This window comes from Engystomops pustulosus, chromosome 1 (genome assembly GCF_040894005.1).
Source record: "Engystomops pustulosus chromosome 1, aEngPut4.maternal, whole genome shotgun sequence".
NCBI lineage: Eukaryota > Metazoa > Chordata > Amphibia > Anura > Leptodactylidae > Engystomops > Engystomops pustulosus.
Window position 1 is genome coordinate 180,419,097 of NC_092411.1, and position 20,744 is coordinate 180,439,840.

The 20,744-nt window shown below is 37.2% G+C and overlaps 1 protein-coding gene across 1 annotated transcript; it reads right to left on the reverse strand.

The window, feature by feature from the left end:
* Positions 1–4,182: 4,182 nt before the first annotated feature.
* On the reverse strand, positions 4,183–19,384 carry LPL (lipoprotein lipase). The gene is made up of 10 exons (XM_072114179.1): positions 19,131–19,384; positions 10,691–10,869; positions 8,624–8,803; positions 8,242–8,353; positions 7,540–7,782; positions 6,916–7,158; positions 6,262–6,382; positions 5,317–5,499; positions 4,571–4,678; positions 4,183–4,275 (listed from the first exon to the last, which is right to left on the reverse strand). Coding segments are annotated over exons 1-10 (1,467 nt in total). The 5' UTR covers positions 19,228–19,384; the 3' UTR covers positions 4,183–4,274.
* Positions 19,385–20,744: the final 1,360 nt, after the last annotated feature.

Consider the following 20,744-nt stretch of genomic DNA (forward strand, 5'->3'; position numbering starts at 1 on the left):
TGTGGCCTCTGAGGTGTGTATTATGAGGTACTGAAGAATGTATTATGATGTTACATGGCTGCGGAGGTGTATGTTATGATGTTATGATACAGCATCTGAGATGTGTATTGGGATCATTTACAGTGGCTGCTTTTAACCTGGCTTCTTCTGGAGATAAATGTGGTGCAACCCTCATCTTTATTGAATCCACCACAAACCAACTTATAATGTATCAGCCAATGCCTATATAGTGGTCATACAAAGGAGGCATATTATGAACTTATGCAACGACTGAGGTAAGTTCCTGAGTGTATATTATGATGTTCTGCAGGAGCTGAGGTATACATTCTTTTACAGCTTTTCATGAACAGGGACAAAATTTACCCCCTCAAACACGCCACTAAACCACATCCCTCTTTGTGTCCCTTTTTAGCTTATATATAAATTCACAAATTCACATTTTCTTTCAATTTTGTATTTTACACAGGTAAACACTTAATTCTAAAGTTTCCATTGATACATTTTGTTAACTGTTCAGCATTTTAATTCTAATTTTTAATTTGAGGTGCTATTTTCTATAATAGAGTTCACAGCTAGGAATAACGAGTTTACATTTTGAAAGACTGGAACTTTTGGGATGCGGTAACCTAACATGTGTATGATTTTTTTCATTTATTTTTATATCAGTTCTAGGAAAGGGAAGGGTGAAACTTTGAGATTTTTATTTACTTATTTGCTACCAGTGGTACGCTGTTAAAGAGCTGCATATATGATGGGTCCTGAAGACATGTTGTCAATTCCTGATGACTATCTGAGCATTAGTCTCGAGGATTTGCTGCAATATGAACTCCTGCTGTATGTATAGGTTCTGCCTATGAGGAGGTGATAGGGGAGGCCCTGCCGAAGACACCCTACAGGAGACTGTACTGATCTCGCCTCCTGGTTTCAAGCTATGCAGCTTTAGTGTTTCAGGACCAGGAACAGGTTGGTCTGGGGCAATGTGGGGCACATCGAGACAATCTCCCAACTGCCTGGGACAGCTTTAAAAATTTGGACCGTACCCTCATATACCTGAATGGTATTATGGTCATCTACAGTAGCTGAAGTGTAGCATGATGCTCTGAGGCAGCTAAGGTTTGTATTGTGAGGTTTTGCAGCAGCTGAGGTGTGTATTATGAGGTTTTGCAGAAGCTAGGGTGTGCATTATTAGGTTCTGCAACTGAGGTGTGTCCAGAAAACTAGTCCAACTAGCAATACATGGAGCTGTGAGACAGTTGAAGAAACAATGATCAGATCAGTCACAGTGTGCTACAATATGAAAACTGCAAGTTTTTCTTTCCAGAAGGAAGATACACAAGAATAGCTGTAGCCATCTGCAGTTATCACTGAATAAGAGAATGGAGCTCTGGTAACCGTCAGAGAAGTGAACTCCACTGGGATCCTCACAAAAATGTCTTAATCTTACTATTATGGCCTTTAAGAGGAGGAACATGGTGAGTTCTCAACATTAAGAAGATTTGTGGTGAGTGAACCACTGTCATCCAGTTGAGCTTTGTACCAGCTGACAACCTGTCAGGCACATTTAGCCCCCCCCCCCCAAATGGAAGCTTCCTTCCTCATTTACTGTAGAAAGTCGTTCTGCAGGATGATGTTGAAATGAGTCAGTGGCTACTGTGATTATAAAATGAATACCCTCCACTCTGCATGGTAATCCTGTGAATTGAGTCAGGTGGGTGTTCCTGAGCGGTCCTGAGTCAGGCTGTAACACCCCCTTCCTCTTCTGCTTACCGGTAAACACGCCTCCTGCACATAACTCATACTAAACTGCAGCACAGAAAGGGTATGAGTGATATATGCAGGAGGTATGTTTACCAGTGCCTAGAGGAGGAAGAGGGTGCTGCAGCCTGATTCGGGACCTGAGGAGAAAGAGAAGCAAATAACAAGATGTTTTATTTTATCCAATGATATTGATTTCTTGTGCTAATGATACAGCAAAAATTTCAGGGTCCCATCTAACATAAACTATAGTAGTAAGTCATTAGTCATGACAAATTATTTTCTAAATAAACCACAATTTTTTTCCTGTAATAATTGAAACTGTAACATTAGAAAATAGCTACAAAAAACAACTGACATTTATTTTTTGCACTAATATAATCTTTATTTTTCAAAACATATAATATTTGTTAAAAATATCTGATTTCAAATATTCAGAAGGAAGTATATTTACATTGAGAGTAAAAAACCTATGTACAAGATATAATTTACAATCATACATACATGAATAAATAGTATGTAATATGTTTGATATGTAACAGTCTTTTGGATTCTAAAGTGGTGCTGTGTATGCTGCAGCCCCCGTGGCTTTTATTTTAAAACTCACTTTTAGAAACAGGTTTCAGTTTTACAAAGAAACATTTTTGTATACTGTGTCATACAGTATTCTAGTAACAGGAAATGGTCTTGTTTTTACATAGCAACATGGTTATTAGATAGCTGACTTTTTCCATAAAATTCTGGATATCCATTTTGACATGTCCAAATGCCATGGTGTACGCAATATACATTCATGTGTATTGTATTCATGTGTTTTATTAATGTAAATTGAGAAATTTTGGCTTTTCTATGACACCAGCCCTTTAGTATTTTCGGATGTACTTCTGGTGTTTAGCCATGTACACTGTTTATGTTGGTCTCCCACATGGTGTATTTCATGTATCTATTATTACTTGTGTCTTTTTGTCCATACACATTCAAAGATACCGGCAAGGCTAGACTGGTTTTTAGTGAAAAATGTGAAAGTTTTTTTCAAACTGAAGATCAAATCTGTATATTGTAACATTTTGGGACCAGTTTTATGTGTGTGTTGTTATTTTTTTGTAGTAGGACCGCCATTAGTCACCTACCCTTTTCCAACTTACCCCATGTGTGAAATCACAACTTACGGTTATGCTACTAAGTTTCTCTACTTTGCATTCAGACATCTGACAAGTAAAGATGTAAGAACCAGTCACCCATGCCTTTAGTCTAGCAATAGAAGAGCCTATTCTATGCATAGGCTATCAATATGTTGGATCTCGGAAACCAGGGTGACAGTGTGAAGGGGCCAAGTATCTTATATTTCATAATTTTTCTTAGAGTCATAAGGTCACTCTTTAGTTATTCTCTAGACTTTTTGGCTTGACTTCCTTTGACACCCATAGGTCCTGAGATATTTTATATCCAGCATGCAAGCAAACCTTTACTACACCAGCTTTCATTATTGCCACTGCTGATAAGCAAAGCTTAATAAAAGTAGTTGTAATCCAATGTAGTTTGGATATATTTCATATATATTTTTTAATGGATGTATTGGTTACTACAATACAATAAAAGACAGATGTTAGTAATTTTTTTATACGCGCTATAACAATTGATTTCATTGTAGGCAAGATTAAGGAATGTTTTAAATTCAAGTTTTGATTACTACTCATGTTCTTATTTTTTAATTTGTGCTAATATACGATGTACTGCAATAAAATATGTAACAACATTGACCATCTTATCCATGTGCCAAAATATTCTAGGCTCCTACCTCTTCTATGGATTTTTAACAAACAAAGTGGCTGTTGTAACAAGAATTTGTATAACAATAATAAGGCAATGGAAGATGTATACCAATCCAATCAAACTGATATTCGCACAACACCATAGTCTATGTTAGGCATTCACCAATCATGTCTGGAGTTTTTTTTTTTTACAGCATAGAACTTTTAAATAGTTAATACATATACAAACATAGCTCTGTATGGCACCTACCCATTTATCTGTAGTAGAGCCCACCTAGAGGTAAGATCGTTCTAAACGGCAGAAATGCAAATTGTTTAGCCCAGAATTTATACTTGGTGTTAAAGTGGACATCACAATTGCATATCTCCTTTAATACAGATACGGCTTTCAAGTCAGTATGTGTTCTGGATTCTAGTACACCAAGAATATACAGGAAGCATACACTGTATGCTAATACTTTTGGCTGTAAAGAATAGTTTTACCAAAAATAAATATTCACAATACACAGAAAGCTTGGAATGGCTGTTTGATGATCAAGAGTTGATGTTTGTTGTTCAGTCCTTTGTCCCGTGATTGCTTTATGAAGAAACAGTTTCCGAATTGCGAATTCATGTCTATGTAGCTTTGTCTGATATGAAATATCCTTTGTTTGAACTTGGCATAAAGGGTTTGTGGAGTAACAAATGCCACTTAAATGTTCTTCACAGCATCAATGACGTTGTTTAAAGTGCAAATTGATTATCACATCTGAAAGAGAAATTACATTGCTTATTTTTTGAAAAATTACACAATTGGCTAATTCTTGGAATAATTACTAAATTGAAAATCTATGTTTTCTACATTGAATAATAAATATATTACATATGAAATCTAACAGCAAAGGCAAGTTACTTTAGCATATGTCTTTAAGGTGGAGTTTCACATTTTTATTTCCATTAATAAGTGAACAAAATAGAGTTATTCTTAGTAATTTTAGTAATAATGATATTTACACAAAAAACTACTTTTATATTTTTTGTATTAAAATCAAATTTTCTCATACCAATCTCCTTTCTTCATGCTGGAGTGCTCATTACATCTCACAAATACCACAGGTCCTTTCCCCCTTGTGATGGTTGCACGTTCTCCATTTTGTGGACAAAATACTAGCCTAAAAAATATAACCACTTATAAATTTCTGTTCAGTATTACATTTTTATGCAATATAATAAATCTGACACTGTTTGTCTATAATCTTCATATTTTTTTTCATGGACAACGGATCAGTGAAAATACAAGCCAATGTGAACACCCATAGAAATCAATGGATTTGTGAGGCATCCATAGAAATCACTGAACCATGGACATGAAAAAGAACGCCAAGGTGAAAGAGCCCTAATACTGTGCATTGACAGTAGAAAATTGACATGCTGATGTTAGAGTTCCTGCATCATTTACATGGTAGCTATGACACCACATGATTAATACAAAACCAACATAATACCCAGCAAACTTTCCTTAATCAAAGCTACTTTATTGCTGTAGTGTGTCCATCGTATCATGCTTCCTCCATTCAAACCATAAAAATAAATAGTGGGGTTTCCTACAGCCAAAGACCTTCATATAATCAGCCCAACCCCTCCCCCCCAACAATTAAATAAAATGTAGTTCAGATCAAATTCTGCTTCCAAACTGTTCATTTATGTATACTCCTTAATATAAATTTCAATTGTTAGTGATCAGATCTTCTATGATGTTAATTGGTTACACAAATATTGCATCTTTCAATCAATAGACTGTAAGACTTACTTTTTCTGCATCTCTCCTGATTTTATCCTTATTTTCTGGACATCAAATGCATAGGTTGAGAACCAGTTTGCCCAGCTCAAATATGACTCATTTTCCCATCTAATCTTCAGCATTAGCAGCTCGCCTACATCAAGTTCAGTGTAGATCAAGTAGGAATAGGTTTTGTTTGAGGACATTTCAGCTCTAGGAAAATAAATAATGTTGGATTAGAACTCCCATTCTGTATATAATGCATATGACCACTCAGGTTAAGTAAGAATATTAAGGGAGCACAAATTCCTATGGTAATAAACGCATCAATTTGTAGTAAGTAGTGTGAAGGAGCACATTTAGTTTTACTCATAGAGAGAGAACATGTACTATGGCTAGATATTAGCTCTAAGGCAAAAGGAAAAGAAAATCAATGTTCTTCAGACAACGCTGGCTTCAGTGACTCCACCAAAGATGCACCCCAATAATGTGCATTTACATAAAATGGAACATTTCTCAGTATTCAGGACAAAGAGTTTCTGAGGAAATGATGAAGTGGCCTTCAACTACAAGACATAAGGGTCGATGTATCAGGGCGCACCCGAATTATTATGAGGTAAGAACCTCTTAATGATTCTACAGCATCACTCACAATTGAATTAAGCCTGCCCTCAGCACAAGTTGTAGTAAATCTGGGAAGCTGATGTTCCATGCCCACTGTCTTTTAAAGTTGCAAGCATGGCACAAAAGGGCCAAAACATTTCAATTTTAATGACGTTCACTTTTCCATCTCTTGCTAATATGGTATTTAAGGCATGTATGTGTATGTTTCATTTATATTTTCCCCTGCGGCTGAGATGAGTCGCTATAAGCATGTTGGTAAGTAAAAAAAAAGGTCTTATATATTCACTTTAGTAATAGGTATGAACAAAGTATATTTAGAAAGTTATTTATTACATATAGCATAGTACTTACAGAGTAAGAGGTCGGTTTTCACTTTCTCCTTTTGTTCCATATAGTGAAACCACAAAAGGTTGGTTGGTGACTGTGAAATTCCTTTTTGCGAAGAAGTGAACTTTCACTTGGTAATGGAATACTACAAAACCACAAACAGAAAAAAAAACATAAGAACTAGCATTAAGAATTAAACAAAGACTGTAGTCCTTCAAAATTGCTATGGGTTATATCATTATGAAAGTATTTTATTGCTGTAAACATAGAAACCTATGATGCAGGCTGAATAACCTTTTCTAGGAATTAGACCAGTGTGCTCCCCTGACAAGTCTATTGTAAACACTTGTAGTTTCCATAAACTGACAATTTTGGAGCATTTTTTATTATGTTATGTTATTATTATTATTATTATTATTATTATTATTATGTGTGTCATAGGTTTCAAGCCATAGTCCCAGCCTAATATATCAATGTCTAATAATTGCTGATAACAGACTGTGTAAGAATCACCCACTCCCACCTAAACATGTTCAGAGAGGTGATAAATCCTCTTTATGTGAATTACTTCATGATATTCCTGATTACTTAATGTGCACTTGAACCCTTAATTTTAGTTAATTTTATCTGCTATATTATTGTCACTCTGTTGTTATTGTGTAATTTTAATAGCATTACCTTTAAATGGCATTTGACCGTTTGTCTTCAAGTACATCTTTACACTTCTCTTTCCTCGGACCTTATTGACCTTGTAGCCCAAAGTATTGCATCGGTTTTTCCGGCAGCTTAGACAAAGTCCTTTATCAAAGGCCTCCTTTGAATTGCAGCGATAGGCCATGTTTGGCTTCTCTTCATGCAGTAGTGAGTCAATGAAGAGGTGAATGGAACGTTCGTGGGAGCATTTCACAATCTGGTCCATGTCTTAAAAAATAGAAAACAAAACATTTATTTTATCTTTATCATTTAAGGATTTTTAACAACATAAGATATGTCTCCTGATTTCACAAGGGACAGATATTAAGAAACATGACTACTAGATCAGACTGCAAAAGTTAATAGTACGTAAGCATGGTGACATGTTGGTATCTGTATTGCAGATGAATACCCAACTTGGTAAAGTGCAATGCAGCAATAAAGAATGGATGTTATGTGAATACGGCTTTAAACTATAAAAGTAGTATTAAATTAAGGAGAAAAAAAACCCTGTATAGAAACATCTATGTAACTTACATGTGAAATGTGAATGTAGAGGCAATACATCATTTACCATAAAGGACAAGACAACACTTGCTGTTGTTTTACCTATAATTCCACGTATGCCATTTTCTGCTATAAGCCGTATGGTGTCCCCAATGCTGCATCCTGGTTGAAAGCTTCCACCATTAGGATAAATGTCTATATGTCCAACTGGTCTTTGAATACCAATGCTGCGATCAGGGGTCCCCACACTGTAGGTATGTACAACATCTACAAATTCTGCATCATCAGGAGACAAAGTGACCGATGTCCCTGCATATTCAAAGGTGGGACCAGCTGGATCCAAACCTATTCAGAAAGCAGAAACAAATGATGAGTAGACATACCTAAACCACCACCTAATGCATAGTACAACACAGGCAAATTATATGTGAACTTTACTCCTAGTATGTATTCCTTTCCTAGATATAAATTGTTCTAAGGAGAACAATATCTATGAGCTTAATAAAGTTTCAATATTTCATGCATTGTGAATCTCTACTGGAGAGAGCCCTGTACATGTACAAAATATCAGCAATAACAACCTCCTACAGCAGAAATTTTCACAGTGTCACTGCTCTCACAGTAAAAAAAATCCCTGTGTATGGTATAGAACCACCTCTCTCTAGGAATATTGGATTCCCCTTGTCTTGGCCACAGGCCTAGGTAGTACGTTTTTCATAAGCTGATTAACCCAAGTTTTGTAATCTGTCATTCATTAATGAAAAACAAAAACTCATGTATAAAATGTCATATTGTCCTTCTTACCTGTTATCCTGTTGACTTTGTTAGTTGTCAGACTACCAGCAACGCCCGCTGCATGAGCACCAAGACTGTATCCCAAAATATGAATGTTATCCAGTGGATAGTTGAATGTTTCCTGTTGGAAAATAGATCTAAATTAATGATAATGAAATAATGATAAGCTATAGTAAGGGCATTTCTTATGATTTTATTGAAAGATTACAATAATGCTTAATAATAATCATCAATAAGGATAGTTACAAAAATATACTTCAAAGCAGAATATTTCATCTACAAGATACAGGTATATCCTTCATTTCAAACTTGATTGTCATTAAGACAGCACATAATTCCATTCCTGGAGACACGATGACAGTCATGTCCTACAACATTTGTCTTTACATACCTCCATCCAGTCAATAAAACTTGCCACATCCTGTCCCACCAGTTGGGTATAACCAGCTGACACTGGATAGTGCTGTTGTGCTCGCTGTAGCCAGTCTACAACAATCACATTAGAGTTTGGCTCTCTTTTGTACAATGCATCTACCAACTTGGGAACCCAGCTTTCATACATGCCAGTTACCTAAATGGGAGACAATTATTAAAATTGTTAACTGTCTACAAAATTAAGTAAAATCTCAACAAACAGCATTTTTATTTTTTATTGTATATATTTCTTACAAATGTAAAATTTTTATCCACAAGAATTCTATAAAGATGGACACACTGCTCACACTTATTCATTAGATTGAAGGTCATTTGTTGCTCAATGGCAAACTATGCCCTGGGAAAAGCAGAGCTTGGCCATCTCCGGCATTCTTATTCATCTTCTGTGAAAGTCTACCACCAATTAGATTGTTATCCCCTATGCAGATGGTTAATTTTGGGACATTCACTGTGCAGTCAATGATCTCCTTATAGTCAGCATCATTTATTACCTCATGATTTGTTTACGCAAATGGCTATCTCTAGTATGGCAAGTAACTTGTAACATGCAATCTGTGTCACTGACACATTCCTAAGTCAATGTTTGCATATCGGAAACCATCTACTATCTATAGAAACATTAGTGTCCTATGGAAAATAACTGGGTTTGCCCCATGTGTAAGGATTGCATTAAAGTCTAAGGTTATCTGCTCGAATGAGAAGTATTACTTGTGGATCTGTTATATAACTGGAAATCTTTCTGAGAACTAGAGGGCTCACTGCCAAATTCCCTACTAAAATGTCCAGACTGTTTTCCCAGGCATTTCTATAAAAGAACAGTTCCATTCCTGACATGATTGGCTGAGGACTAATCTCTTAAGAGACTGTTAGAATTTTAGACTTTACACATTAGAACTATTTGTTAATGTGAACTTTTGGTGTTCAGTTCTTTAGGACAAGATTTAGAGCTTGAGGGTCGTACTAGTTAAAAGGAAAACTATTACACCTAAAATGAAGTGGAAAAAAGTTCTAGTGACAGACAGTATATCTTGTAACCTTATCAATAGTAATAAATCCTTTCGTTGCCAGAATATTTCCGCTGATAACTGGTTATAATCTTCCTTGATAAGGTCCATGTATAGAGCTGATATGGAACATAATTTATGTTACTAACATCAGACACAAAAATATTAGCAGGTAGGTCCTTTTAGATGCAGCAAAAAACCCAGAACAAATAGTAGTGGGTCATGTGGCCTAACCCGAACCCCGGATACATCGCTGGATTGGTCGACATCCCTGGCGACTAGCTTTTATTTGCCAGGTTCAATCATAGAGGGCTAGGATACCCTCTGTGGCTTTAGAAGGAAGGAGGCTATGGATAATAAATATAAGAAGATTACCACAGTCACATTGCTCATGCTTGGTTTTGATGGTAGATTTCATTTAAGGCTGTTTTCCTTGCCTTTCCTTATCTATGTTATCTCATCAAAGATATAGTATATACTGTATATTAACCAGTGCAGCCATAAAGGCATTGCAACTATTCAACATTTATGTCACAAACAAACCTTTATACAATCATGAGAGGAAAAAGAACCAATTGAGTGCTCTCAGGATGAATTAAACAGAAATTACATAAACCCTTTCACCTCATGCAATCTGTGTTTTCCAGGGTAATTATACTTTTGGGATTATATATTAATAGAAAGAGCACATGCAATATATTGCCTTGGGAAGTACAGCTTGTAGTCTTGTATGCAGGTTCACTATGATAAAATGCATCAAATGCCCTGAATGCACAATATTTGGTTTCTAGTGACACTAGTACATTGGGTGCTCATAGGATGTACTTGGCAGCAGACATTTCTTATAAAGTGTCCTAGTTTCCAGTAGAATAAGTAAAGTACATTGTGACAGCTGCTCAGTCATTTTCTGAAGAAGTGATATCAGTCTACATATTATTTGTCAGGTTCTCCTCCAGGTTTAGTAGATGGATATATTATCATTTAAATTCTGTAAGTGTTTGCATTCTCCTGGTACTTACCGTCCAGCCATGTATCACAACAAAGGTTTTGCTCGTATGGTTGAAATGGCAGCTTCCCACACTTTGCTCTTGGCCAGGGATAAGATAACAGGTGTCCTCATCGGGTTCTTCTGGAGTCCGAAGGGAAAACTTACTCTCAATGTCTTTGAAATCAGTTTTCCTCCAAATGGAGTTCACTGCTGTGAAATGAGCATATGTACAAATGTGAATGTACAACCAACATAACTTATCTGTATAATTCTTATCTACATAGATACTACTCCCATGTCCTATTATAAAGCTATCTGTAAATGTGCTAGCTTCTGTTCTATGACACCAAACCTATTGAAAACTTGACATAAACTGGTGCATCATTCAATTTCAGTGTAGTACAACCCATCAACAACTCACCATATTGCCAGATCTGGCTTTATGCACAGCATTACGATATTACACTTAGCTGTGTAAATTGAAATATTTGTTTTATAGACATGTATAAAAAGGAGTTCTAGAAATTGCAATATACTGTACGTATATGTGAGTGAGATATAAACAGTTGCTTGCTTGGCATTTAGGCTTTAGTTCCAGAAAAGCTCTTTGTATATTTGAATGCAGGAACCAGGAAAGACCAAGTACATTACATTTTACTTAAGTCAACAAATAAAAAAATCCTTTTATGGGTTAATGTATTTGCTCTCTTAGGTGCAATATGCACAAGGCCATATTTATGGGTTAAGGTGCAGAATTTCCCACATGATCATTAGATCAATAAGGGTTTAATAGTAATCACCTACTTATATTCTAACAATAACAGAAATAGAATGACTCTGGTTAAACGTATTAAGAACTAAAGAAACTAAAGACTGAAAGTCTACAGATGCAAATCAACTCTACAACATGTTTTTTAGTTATAAATAGCTGGACCATTCTTGTAAATCAGTTATTATTGGACTCAGTGAAGCAGTCTGTGAACTACAGCTCCAATGTACTCGTAAAGTAAAGTGAAAGGGCAATAAGTCATTCTTTTGTGACCACAGTGGATAACATCAGCCATGTTTAAAGGAAATCTACCACTACATAACAGTAAAATTAAGCCAAACATACTTACCTATTTTCCACTTCATCCCGAAGAGCAGACCGAAGCGCGGGGACACGCTCTGGGCTGCTAATTATTCAGGCCATGCTGGAGAGGGAGGTGACATAACTCAGGTGGTGTAAATAATTAGTAGCCTGGAGTGTCGGCCATCACGTCCTTGCGCTCCAGCCTACTTTTAAGAAGTCTTTAATTCATGCAATCCCAGTGTGTCAAGAATAAAGAAAAACAGTTCCAGAATCGGGATGAAGAGGAAAATAGGTTAATAAGTTTAGATTCATTTTACTGTTATATAGTGGTAGATTTCCTTTAACTTCTTTCTGTTAACCATGTGTCTTCATTGGCTACACAGGAAAATTGTGGCTCTCAATATTATACTGTTTGACAGGACATCCTGGGTAATTAGCTGTGTTTTGCTTGGAAAAAGTCAAGACTTTCCAGCACAGAGGCCCTTTGTCTGCCAGGTTATCTTTTCCACCAAAAAGTACAATTTGAGTTGTAACTTGTAGCTGCTGGGCTCAAAATGCAAAATTTAAAGCAACCACCTAAGTGCTCTAATACATAACTGCCTTTGTATATAAACTAGTCCAAAGTTCCCTCTACAACCTCTAGACCTAAAACTGCCATTTATATATAAAGCTAAGCACACAATTCATGTAAAATACATGAAATACCAAAGTCCATTTAAAGGACATCTATCACCATTTTCTCGGTGACGCACCCTCATTACCTGTAGGACATGTGGGATCCTCTTTTCGCTTCTTCCGGGGCTTCCGTTACATCGCAAAAATATACTTTTTAAAATATTCAAATGAGCCGGAGGCGCTCAAGGTCCCTGCACCCATGCCTCTCCGTGGCCAGACAGCCGGATGACGTCATCTTCTATCTTGCGCAGCTCGCAAGTATCCCACGCAGCTGCGCTAGAAAACAAGCAAGAATACATTGCGATACCTACGATTGCACAGGATACCTGCAAGCTGTCTGGCCGCAGAGAGGCATGGGAGTGGGGTATAACAATGAGGCGGGGGTATGCATAAATTAGGTCTCGGGAGAGCCAGGAGGCACTCGTCGGACGGGACGTTGAGCGCCTCCGGCTCATTTGAATATTTTGAAAGTCTATTTTCTTGATGTAACAGAGGCCCGGAGGAAGCGAAAAGAGGATCCCTCATGCCCTACAGGTAACGAGGGTGCTTTATGGGACAAACTACCACTGAGAAAATGGTGATAGATGTCCTTTAACCACACAAATTATATAGTATATTTAATTTTAGATCTGGTGTATCTTTGCGCTACTGGTAAAGTTTTGTTATCTTGTGGAAGTTACTAGTCTTATCTTTTGACCCTGGTGAACTTCCAGGAGCTGATTCAGCAGCACACATCCAGTGCATGTAATGAGCACATACACCTTCATGTAACCTCTATCATGCTGATCTGGCTGGGGCAGTCAGGCATATCTCCTACACAAGGGAACATGAATGCTGATTAGTAAAGTGTGCAATAGGAGGGATCACCTCATGGTTTAGATATCACCTTGAAATCAGTTCTTTACGAGGTTACTATTTAAAATGACGCTACCACTGTGATATATCCACAGATAAAAAATGTCTGTATTTCTTTGTTCTGTTTAAAAAAAAATGAAAAAAAATAAGAAGGAGAAATCTGCTTCTGGGAAAGCTGGGTGCTAACAAATATGAGCACTATTACAGCTTATCAAGCTTCCTTTAAGTCCTGAATGGCAAATCTAGAATCCTAGACTTGCCATTTATGAGTCTGTGGTAAATCGGTGACCATTTGGAAGGGGTAGTAGGCATTTTTGTTTTCATCCAGCTTTTCTAGAAAGAGATATAACTCTTAATAAACTTTATTTAATAAACTAAAATTAAAGAATGTTTAAAGATGTTCCCAGAAGAATTATTATTTAAGCCAATTTCATCTTAGCATAACATAGGCTCTGAATAGCACACATGCAACCCTGGATCTTAATCTAACCTCATTTTTACAGGTGATTTCAGAAAGGACAGAATCACAATGGAAATGACAAATGATACTATGTTACAAGCAAATGCATAACTTCTGTGCCCCAATACAAAATGTGTACCAGGCTCCTCAACAAAAATAATACAACCACACCTATTGTACTCCTCATACAACATTTTATAATACTGTGAAACTATTTCAGATATGAAGTGTTATATCTTTTGGTAATTGGTGTAAGTTATATTTCCCACTGAATGTAATTTATGCAATACGACATTTGTCACAGATGACTCATTATTTAATGTGGAAATATCTAACTCCTATGGGAAACGAATAAAAAGGCAAAAACATCTAGTGTTGCTACAACACAGATCTACAAACTACAACGTTATTGTGGTCACTGCAATAAATCAGACAACAATTTGCCATGTACATGAAAGTAGATAACAGGTAACTGTAGTAGACAGAGGTAGAGAAGATTATTTTGACAAACTACAGATTTTTGGACGTCCCATGATTTCTCTCATCCCCTAGATTTCGTTCACAGTTTTAACATTCCTTTCTACTGTTGTGAGTGTTGTGCATATTTTTGGAGTATTGGAGATAAGCTTGCTCTCAGCGTTTTACTTGGCAGAGCTATTTCTCCTGAGGCTTACTTTCCAAGAACTGCTTGCTTTTCTGTGTTACAGAGGAATGGCATAGTTAATCAAACCTTGTTGACCCTATCTAAGAGCTGCCAAACGTAAGCATGTGTATACTGTGAGAACACGGAAAGAGTTTCAACTCCTAGTGGCACCATGTAATATTCCATGAAAGCAGCTCACTTCTGGAGCTTAACATGGATAAGTAGCTCTGACCCTAAAAAGGCCATCAAACTGTCATCTACTGCACATAACACAATGTATTGCCTCTAATGCAAGGTTCATTAGCAGTTGGTTTGACCTCTAATCCTTGCTCTCCACTTCTACTAAATAAAAGCCTTCTTTAATAACCAGAGAACGACATCCAATAAAATTTATAATGTGTGAAACATGTTTCTCTGTCATGAGGCTGTGATAAATCATGTTTGTAGCATGATCCAATAGAAAGCCTAATATAATCACAAAGTATTGAACGTTGTGGAGGTCTCTAGTATGTGCATACATTACATTCTGTAATTTTATGATCAAGAAAAGTGCATAGCTATTAGGCCTTGTTTATGTATACTGAAAAATCTATAGATCAACTCCTAATCATGTGCAGTACTCTGTGTGATCAGGGTGCAGGGTACCCTACACCAAGGTGCAGCACCTTTATGACATTAATGTGTGGGAAGGTCATTTATACAGGGAGTCCACAACTTAAGAACACCAAACCTACAGACCACCCCTAGTTACAAACTGAACTCTCTGTACACTGACATCTGGAAAAGATCTCTAGGTTATGGTAATTTACTGATGTTTAGCCCAATATTGCAATGATCGACATGAGTTATCAAGGGTGTAGGCAATAAAGCTTTATTCTTAATACTTGTGACATCCCAAATTCCCAAAGGAACAAAAATACTTTTTCTGGAGTTACAGTTACAAAATATACCAATTCCAACTTCCATACAAACTCAAATTAAGAACAAACCTACAGCACAGCCGGAGACTGCCTACCTATATATATTATATACATATTATTTATTATATATATATTTAAATGGCAATGTAACTTAGGCCAATAAAAAGGTTATCACATATATCAAATATATCAAGCAGGACTTGGACGCCAGAATGTAATATTTACATGTGTGCATGTGAAGTTAATATTTGAAGTGCTGGATACGTAGTTGACCAAACCTTTTTCTTGTTGTGAAACACATCAAATAACCTCAGAACAAAGAGATAAGGATCTAACCTTCACAGTTCCTATATTTCTAATTTGGACATCCAAGATTTCATTTGTGTGAAGTCCAGTTTGTGCAAATAAAACTACACCCTTAGGCCCCTTCCACACTTGCTGAACCCGCATCACACCCGCAGCGAGTGGTGCCTGGATCGCCCGGCACAAGCACTGCAAACACTTCAGTTCTGTTTTGCAGTGTTTAGGCTGGGCAATCCAGACAGCACTCACGAGCACAAGTGTGGAAGGGGCCTTAAACCTGCAAAACTAGTGGTATGCATGTTGCAATGTATCTAGTGTCTACTATATTTTAACAGTTGTACCTTGTGCTATAAGAAAAATGAAGACCTCATCTTCATGAAAGCTTATAATGTTATGTAAAATCACTATTGCCCTTAAAAAAATTCCCCTTGAGCTTTTTATATTCTTAGTGTTAGGGTTCAGGCACAAAGTCTTACAACAGATCTGTAACACAGCAATATGGTCCATACTTGAAAAGCTACTATGGCTCCATTTTATAGACCACATAATAGTGCACATTAGTTTGCCAGCACACAGGCCGGACATAACTCTGATTTTAGCATAGAAAATCTAGAGCATAGGACAGTACCACTGAATGGATGGGATTTATACAAATCGCTGTGATAACACCCGCGATCGGTGCTAGCCCAAGAGCCCTCTCCATGCAGCGCGACCCGACCACCGCCGTGAATACACGGCGGGCGGTCGCGAACCGGTTAAAAGTTCAGCACCACTTTCTTGAAGCCAGATATTCCTGACCATAAAATGGCTGCTGATGGAGGGTCATGTGATCTTATCTGTCCATGAACAAACGCCTTGCCAGGACCTTATTCATGAATATAAGATCAAGGTCCTGGCAGGGTGATTGTTCACGGACAGATAGAGATCACATGACCCTCCATCAGCAGCCATTTTATGGTCAGGAATGTCTGGCTGATGAGGTAAAAGACATGAGGCTTCACGTGGAGCAGAACTTTTAATGGATGTATATTGGTAACCTACCTAATATCCTACCCCTTACACTTACACACACATTACAAAAAAACAAGAGGTAAAGTGCCCAAACCATTTAAAACCATGACAGAGAGTGGAGAATTTCTATTGGTTTCTGCTACGGTGGAATGGCTGTGAGTATGCACTTAAATCCCTTAACCATTCCAAACCATAATTAGTGTGTGATAGCTGAATGTTCAACCACTGGGACCAACAGCTATCATCAGAAGGGAGAACTGTTGTACATGCATCACTATCAATTGACTTCCATGGCACAGAGAGAGTCCTGTTATTTTTGACAATGCATGAAAACCATCACTCCAGTTACATATGGGACTTTTGTAACCCCCAGCAATCAGCTTTCATGTGGATAGGGAATGAGAGGTAAAAGCTCTTTAAGTTCCCATAAAATCTCTAATCTGTATGAGTTAATTTTAGTGATTCCCTGGAGAAAGTGAATTACCGGTAATTGGAAGTGCTTTTCAATATGTGTAAATATTTCCCTTATTGAAATGCTTTAATATAACTGCTGTGATTGGGTTCTATGTTTTATTCATTACTTACATTACTGTGATCAGGATCTATATCCACATGCAGTTCAGCTACATTTACATAGCATTTTGCAGCAGTAAGTTTTCTTCATTAATGCTGTAGTTTTATGTTGCTTTGTTCATATCTAGGTTAAAGTCTCTTTAATTATGGCTACCGCCAACACGCTATCATAAAACTACGGTTCTGATCAATTCTGTATTTTTGATGGAGAATAGCCTTGCAAGCAATGATATATTTTCCATCATATCTATCACGATGTATAGTTATGGATCTGAAGCTGATGAAAACAAAGCTTTATGCAGTGTCTGTAACCTTATTGAGATTTTGCTAGGTTTCATTCAATACTCTACATTCTGGCAACCTCATTACACTACAAATAAAATATGTTACTAATAAACTACAAATAAAATATTTGCCAATGAATCACGCCTGGAAACAGATATGTGTGAGTTGCAGAAGCACAAGCGTGCTAACATAGAAGATGAAGAGCAGAAAGGCTGTAGAACAGGGAGCAGCTCTGTAACATTTGTTCGTATGACAATAGCTGCCAAGAGCAGCACGGATAGGAGAATCTAAGACAGGCCCACTCATGCCGCTCGGAATCAGCCAATCAGATAGCCCGGAGAGGGGGTGTGTGGTCGGGTGGAGTCACAATGACCTTGCATTGGGTTAACAGCATTGAAGACTGAGCTAGGGGAAGGTAACCATCGGTCAAATTCTTTTTTTTTTTCCGTCTGTCATTCAAACAGCCGGCACTCCTAAACTCCTGTTGTGCTTCCTGCATTTAAGCCATAAGGGGATTATCATGGGAATCAGTGTGATTAGTCTGTACGCTATAAAGCAAAACAATAGGTTTCCATCCAAAACACAAACAAATTAAGTACAAAACAATATCAATATTGTAATATTTAAACTCTAAGTTTTCTGTCCTAATGTATCATTCATTTCTAATGTATCATTAATCTTGCTACAGTCTAATCATGGGAACCACACTGAAACCATATAGTAGTCAACCTCATGTAGATCATGGCTGAAAGGAAGTCAGAAAATAGATTCTTATTATGAATTTCTACGCTTTTGCATTGTAAAAATGACTCTGAAGCAAAGATTATTTTACATGTTGAAACTTCCCAGGAATGACTGTGTTTAACCCCTTCTCTGCCACTTTGTTCATATAAGCTCTTGTGAGCAGGGTCCACACTCCTTTTCTTCCATATGAATATTTGTGCCTGTCATGTTTTATTTTATTTGTACATATCCCCTATGATTTCTACAGCGCTATGGAATAAGACAACACTATATAAATAAAGATTATTAATATTATTATTGAAATGTACATCACTTCCTCAATTAACAAACCTTTTCTTACTGTATATGCCCTAAACTTTAAAACTTGTTGAAACATTGTAAGGTGCCTCTTAATAACACAAACATTATTTCAATATTAGTGATAAGAATGGCGCTACACAGCAGATTAGTGTGGCAGAAAAATCCATTCCATATGGCTGAATAGCGTTAAAACATGAACATAATTTTCTACAATCCCTATTTAGACAAAAAAAATAGATGCAGAAATTTCTGCTTCAAATCTGCCACATGTGAAGATATTGTAACTTTAAACACATGACCGTGCACTCTTCTCATGTCATAAATTATTGAGTAAGTTCTCTTTGGGAGATGCACATGTTGGCATCAGAGTACCAAGAATTCTGGCACATTCCTTGCATTGCGAAGACACAAATAGCAATGCAGTCATTAGTCTATCATGTATAGATAATATATTATAATACAATTAAACTATCATGGTGACAAACAGAATACATGGAAAGTAATAGTATTAGAAATAACTATACATTTGGTAAAAGAAAATAAAGCATAAAATATTATGCCTTATTATATCACTTCATTTGTAACACGTCCATGTGGCAGAAAGTGAATCACATAAGAAGTCAGACTTACTTGTAGTAGCAGGCGTCTCAGTTGTGGCTAAAACCTTGTAGCAAGACAACAGACAGTGCATCCATGTAAGCAGTGCAAGGACTCCTCCACTTCTCATGGTTTTTAAAACCTTTGCCTGGAATAAAATAATAATAGCTGTATTTTCTTTCTGTTCCTAACTCTATGCAGGATTTTATTCAAGTTTGATTAATGTTTCAGTAACTACAGTGCATTGAATGAAACTGCACTAGCAGGAGGAGTTATGAACTGCTATTGGCAGCCTGGAGTCTCCTTATGTTGTGGGAGATATGCAAATCATTACCAACCCACCAGAAGGAGGTTCTCAGAGTTATTTCCAATGTTTAAAAGTGACATGAAAGATTTCTGGAGGGTGGACTCTTTATGACCAGCAGTCATGCATTCAGAATACAGGATCATAACTAAACAGACAGAGATGACTTATAAAATGTAACCTCCATTGATCAACATTTCATACATTTTTGTGGCATACACCACACCACTAGAACAGTGTTTTACATAATTATCAACATAAATTGATTGATTTTTTTTTTACCAAAGTTGTGTTGATCATAATTAAAGAACAGAATTACTGTAGCACAGATAAAGATTATAACTAAATTTCAGTAGGAAAGTGTGCAAGCCTTTGCTTAAAATGACTCCAGCACATCTACAGCCACAGGGCATGACTAGTCTCTCACACTGCTCCGGGTTTTTCCTTTGTGACAGCGAGCATTGTCCATCATGAATATTGCTGGCTGTTTGAGTAAAACACAAGGAAGGAACCATGTGCTGTTGAAGAAGATTCTGATACACACATGCATTCACTCATGTAGCTGTATGACATGACCAACTCCTGCTGCAGAAAACTTTCCACAAGCCGTGACACTTCCTTTAACCCCCTTTTTCTGACTTATTTACGCACTCTGGGTTCAGTCTTTCCCTAGTTTGTTGACTAACATAATGGGGCACATTCACTTGAGTTCACTAAAAGAGCATTGCCGGCCATAATGCAGCGTGCGTCGTTTCCCTAAGATCCTGCTACTGGAATCATGAATGTGTCACGTCCCCGCACTGGACCGATGGTACGCCCCCTAATTTGTGTTGCATAGAAGCCAGTGCAGCTGCGCCACAAAAGGGTCAGTGCAATCTCAGTGCAAACACTTCTTAAATACCTGTGCAAGCCATTTTAGCCATGAAGAACGTCCATGGTCCAACAAAAGTGCACTGTTAGTAAATGTGCCTCAATGTTTCCTTCAGCTCCAAATATATTAACCCCTGAGTGACCACCCATAGGGGTTTCTTCGATCACTAAAAGGTTTTTCCGTCGGCCTAGACCAAGTTCATGGGAGTGACACGGGTGTCATGTGACAGCCAGGACCCTGCTCTAAAAGTCAGGATTGGAATGAGTTCCGTGAAAACAAATTGGACATGTTTCATCATTTTTTCAACGGACAAGGGTTCAGTGAATCTGAAAAAAATCAATGGCTGAGTGAGGCATCTGTGAAAATCACAGAACCACGTGCATGAAAAACAACGCCAATGTGAAAGAGCCCTTAAGCTGCCAGTTAAATAGGGATGGTCAGATAATTAAGGAAATTAGCATCAGGTGCCAGA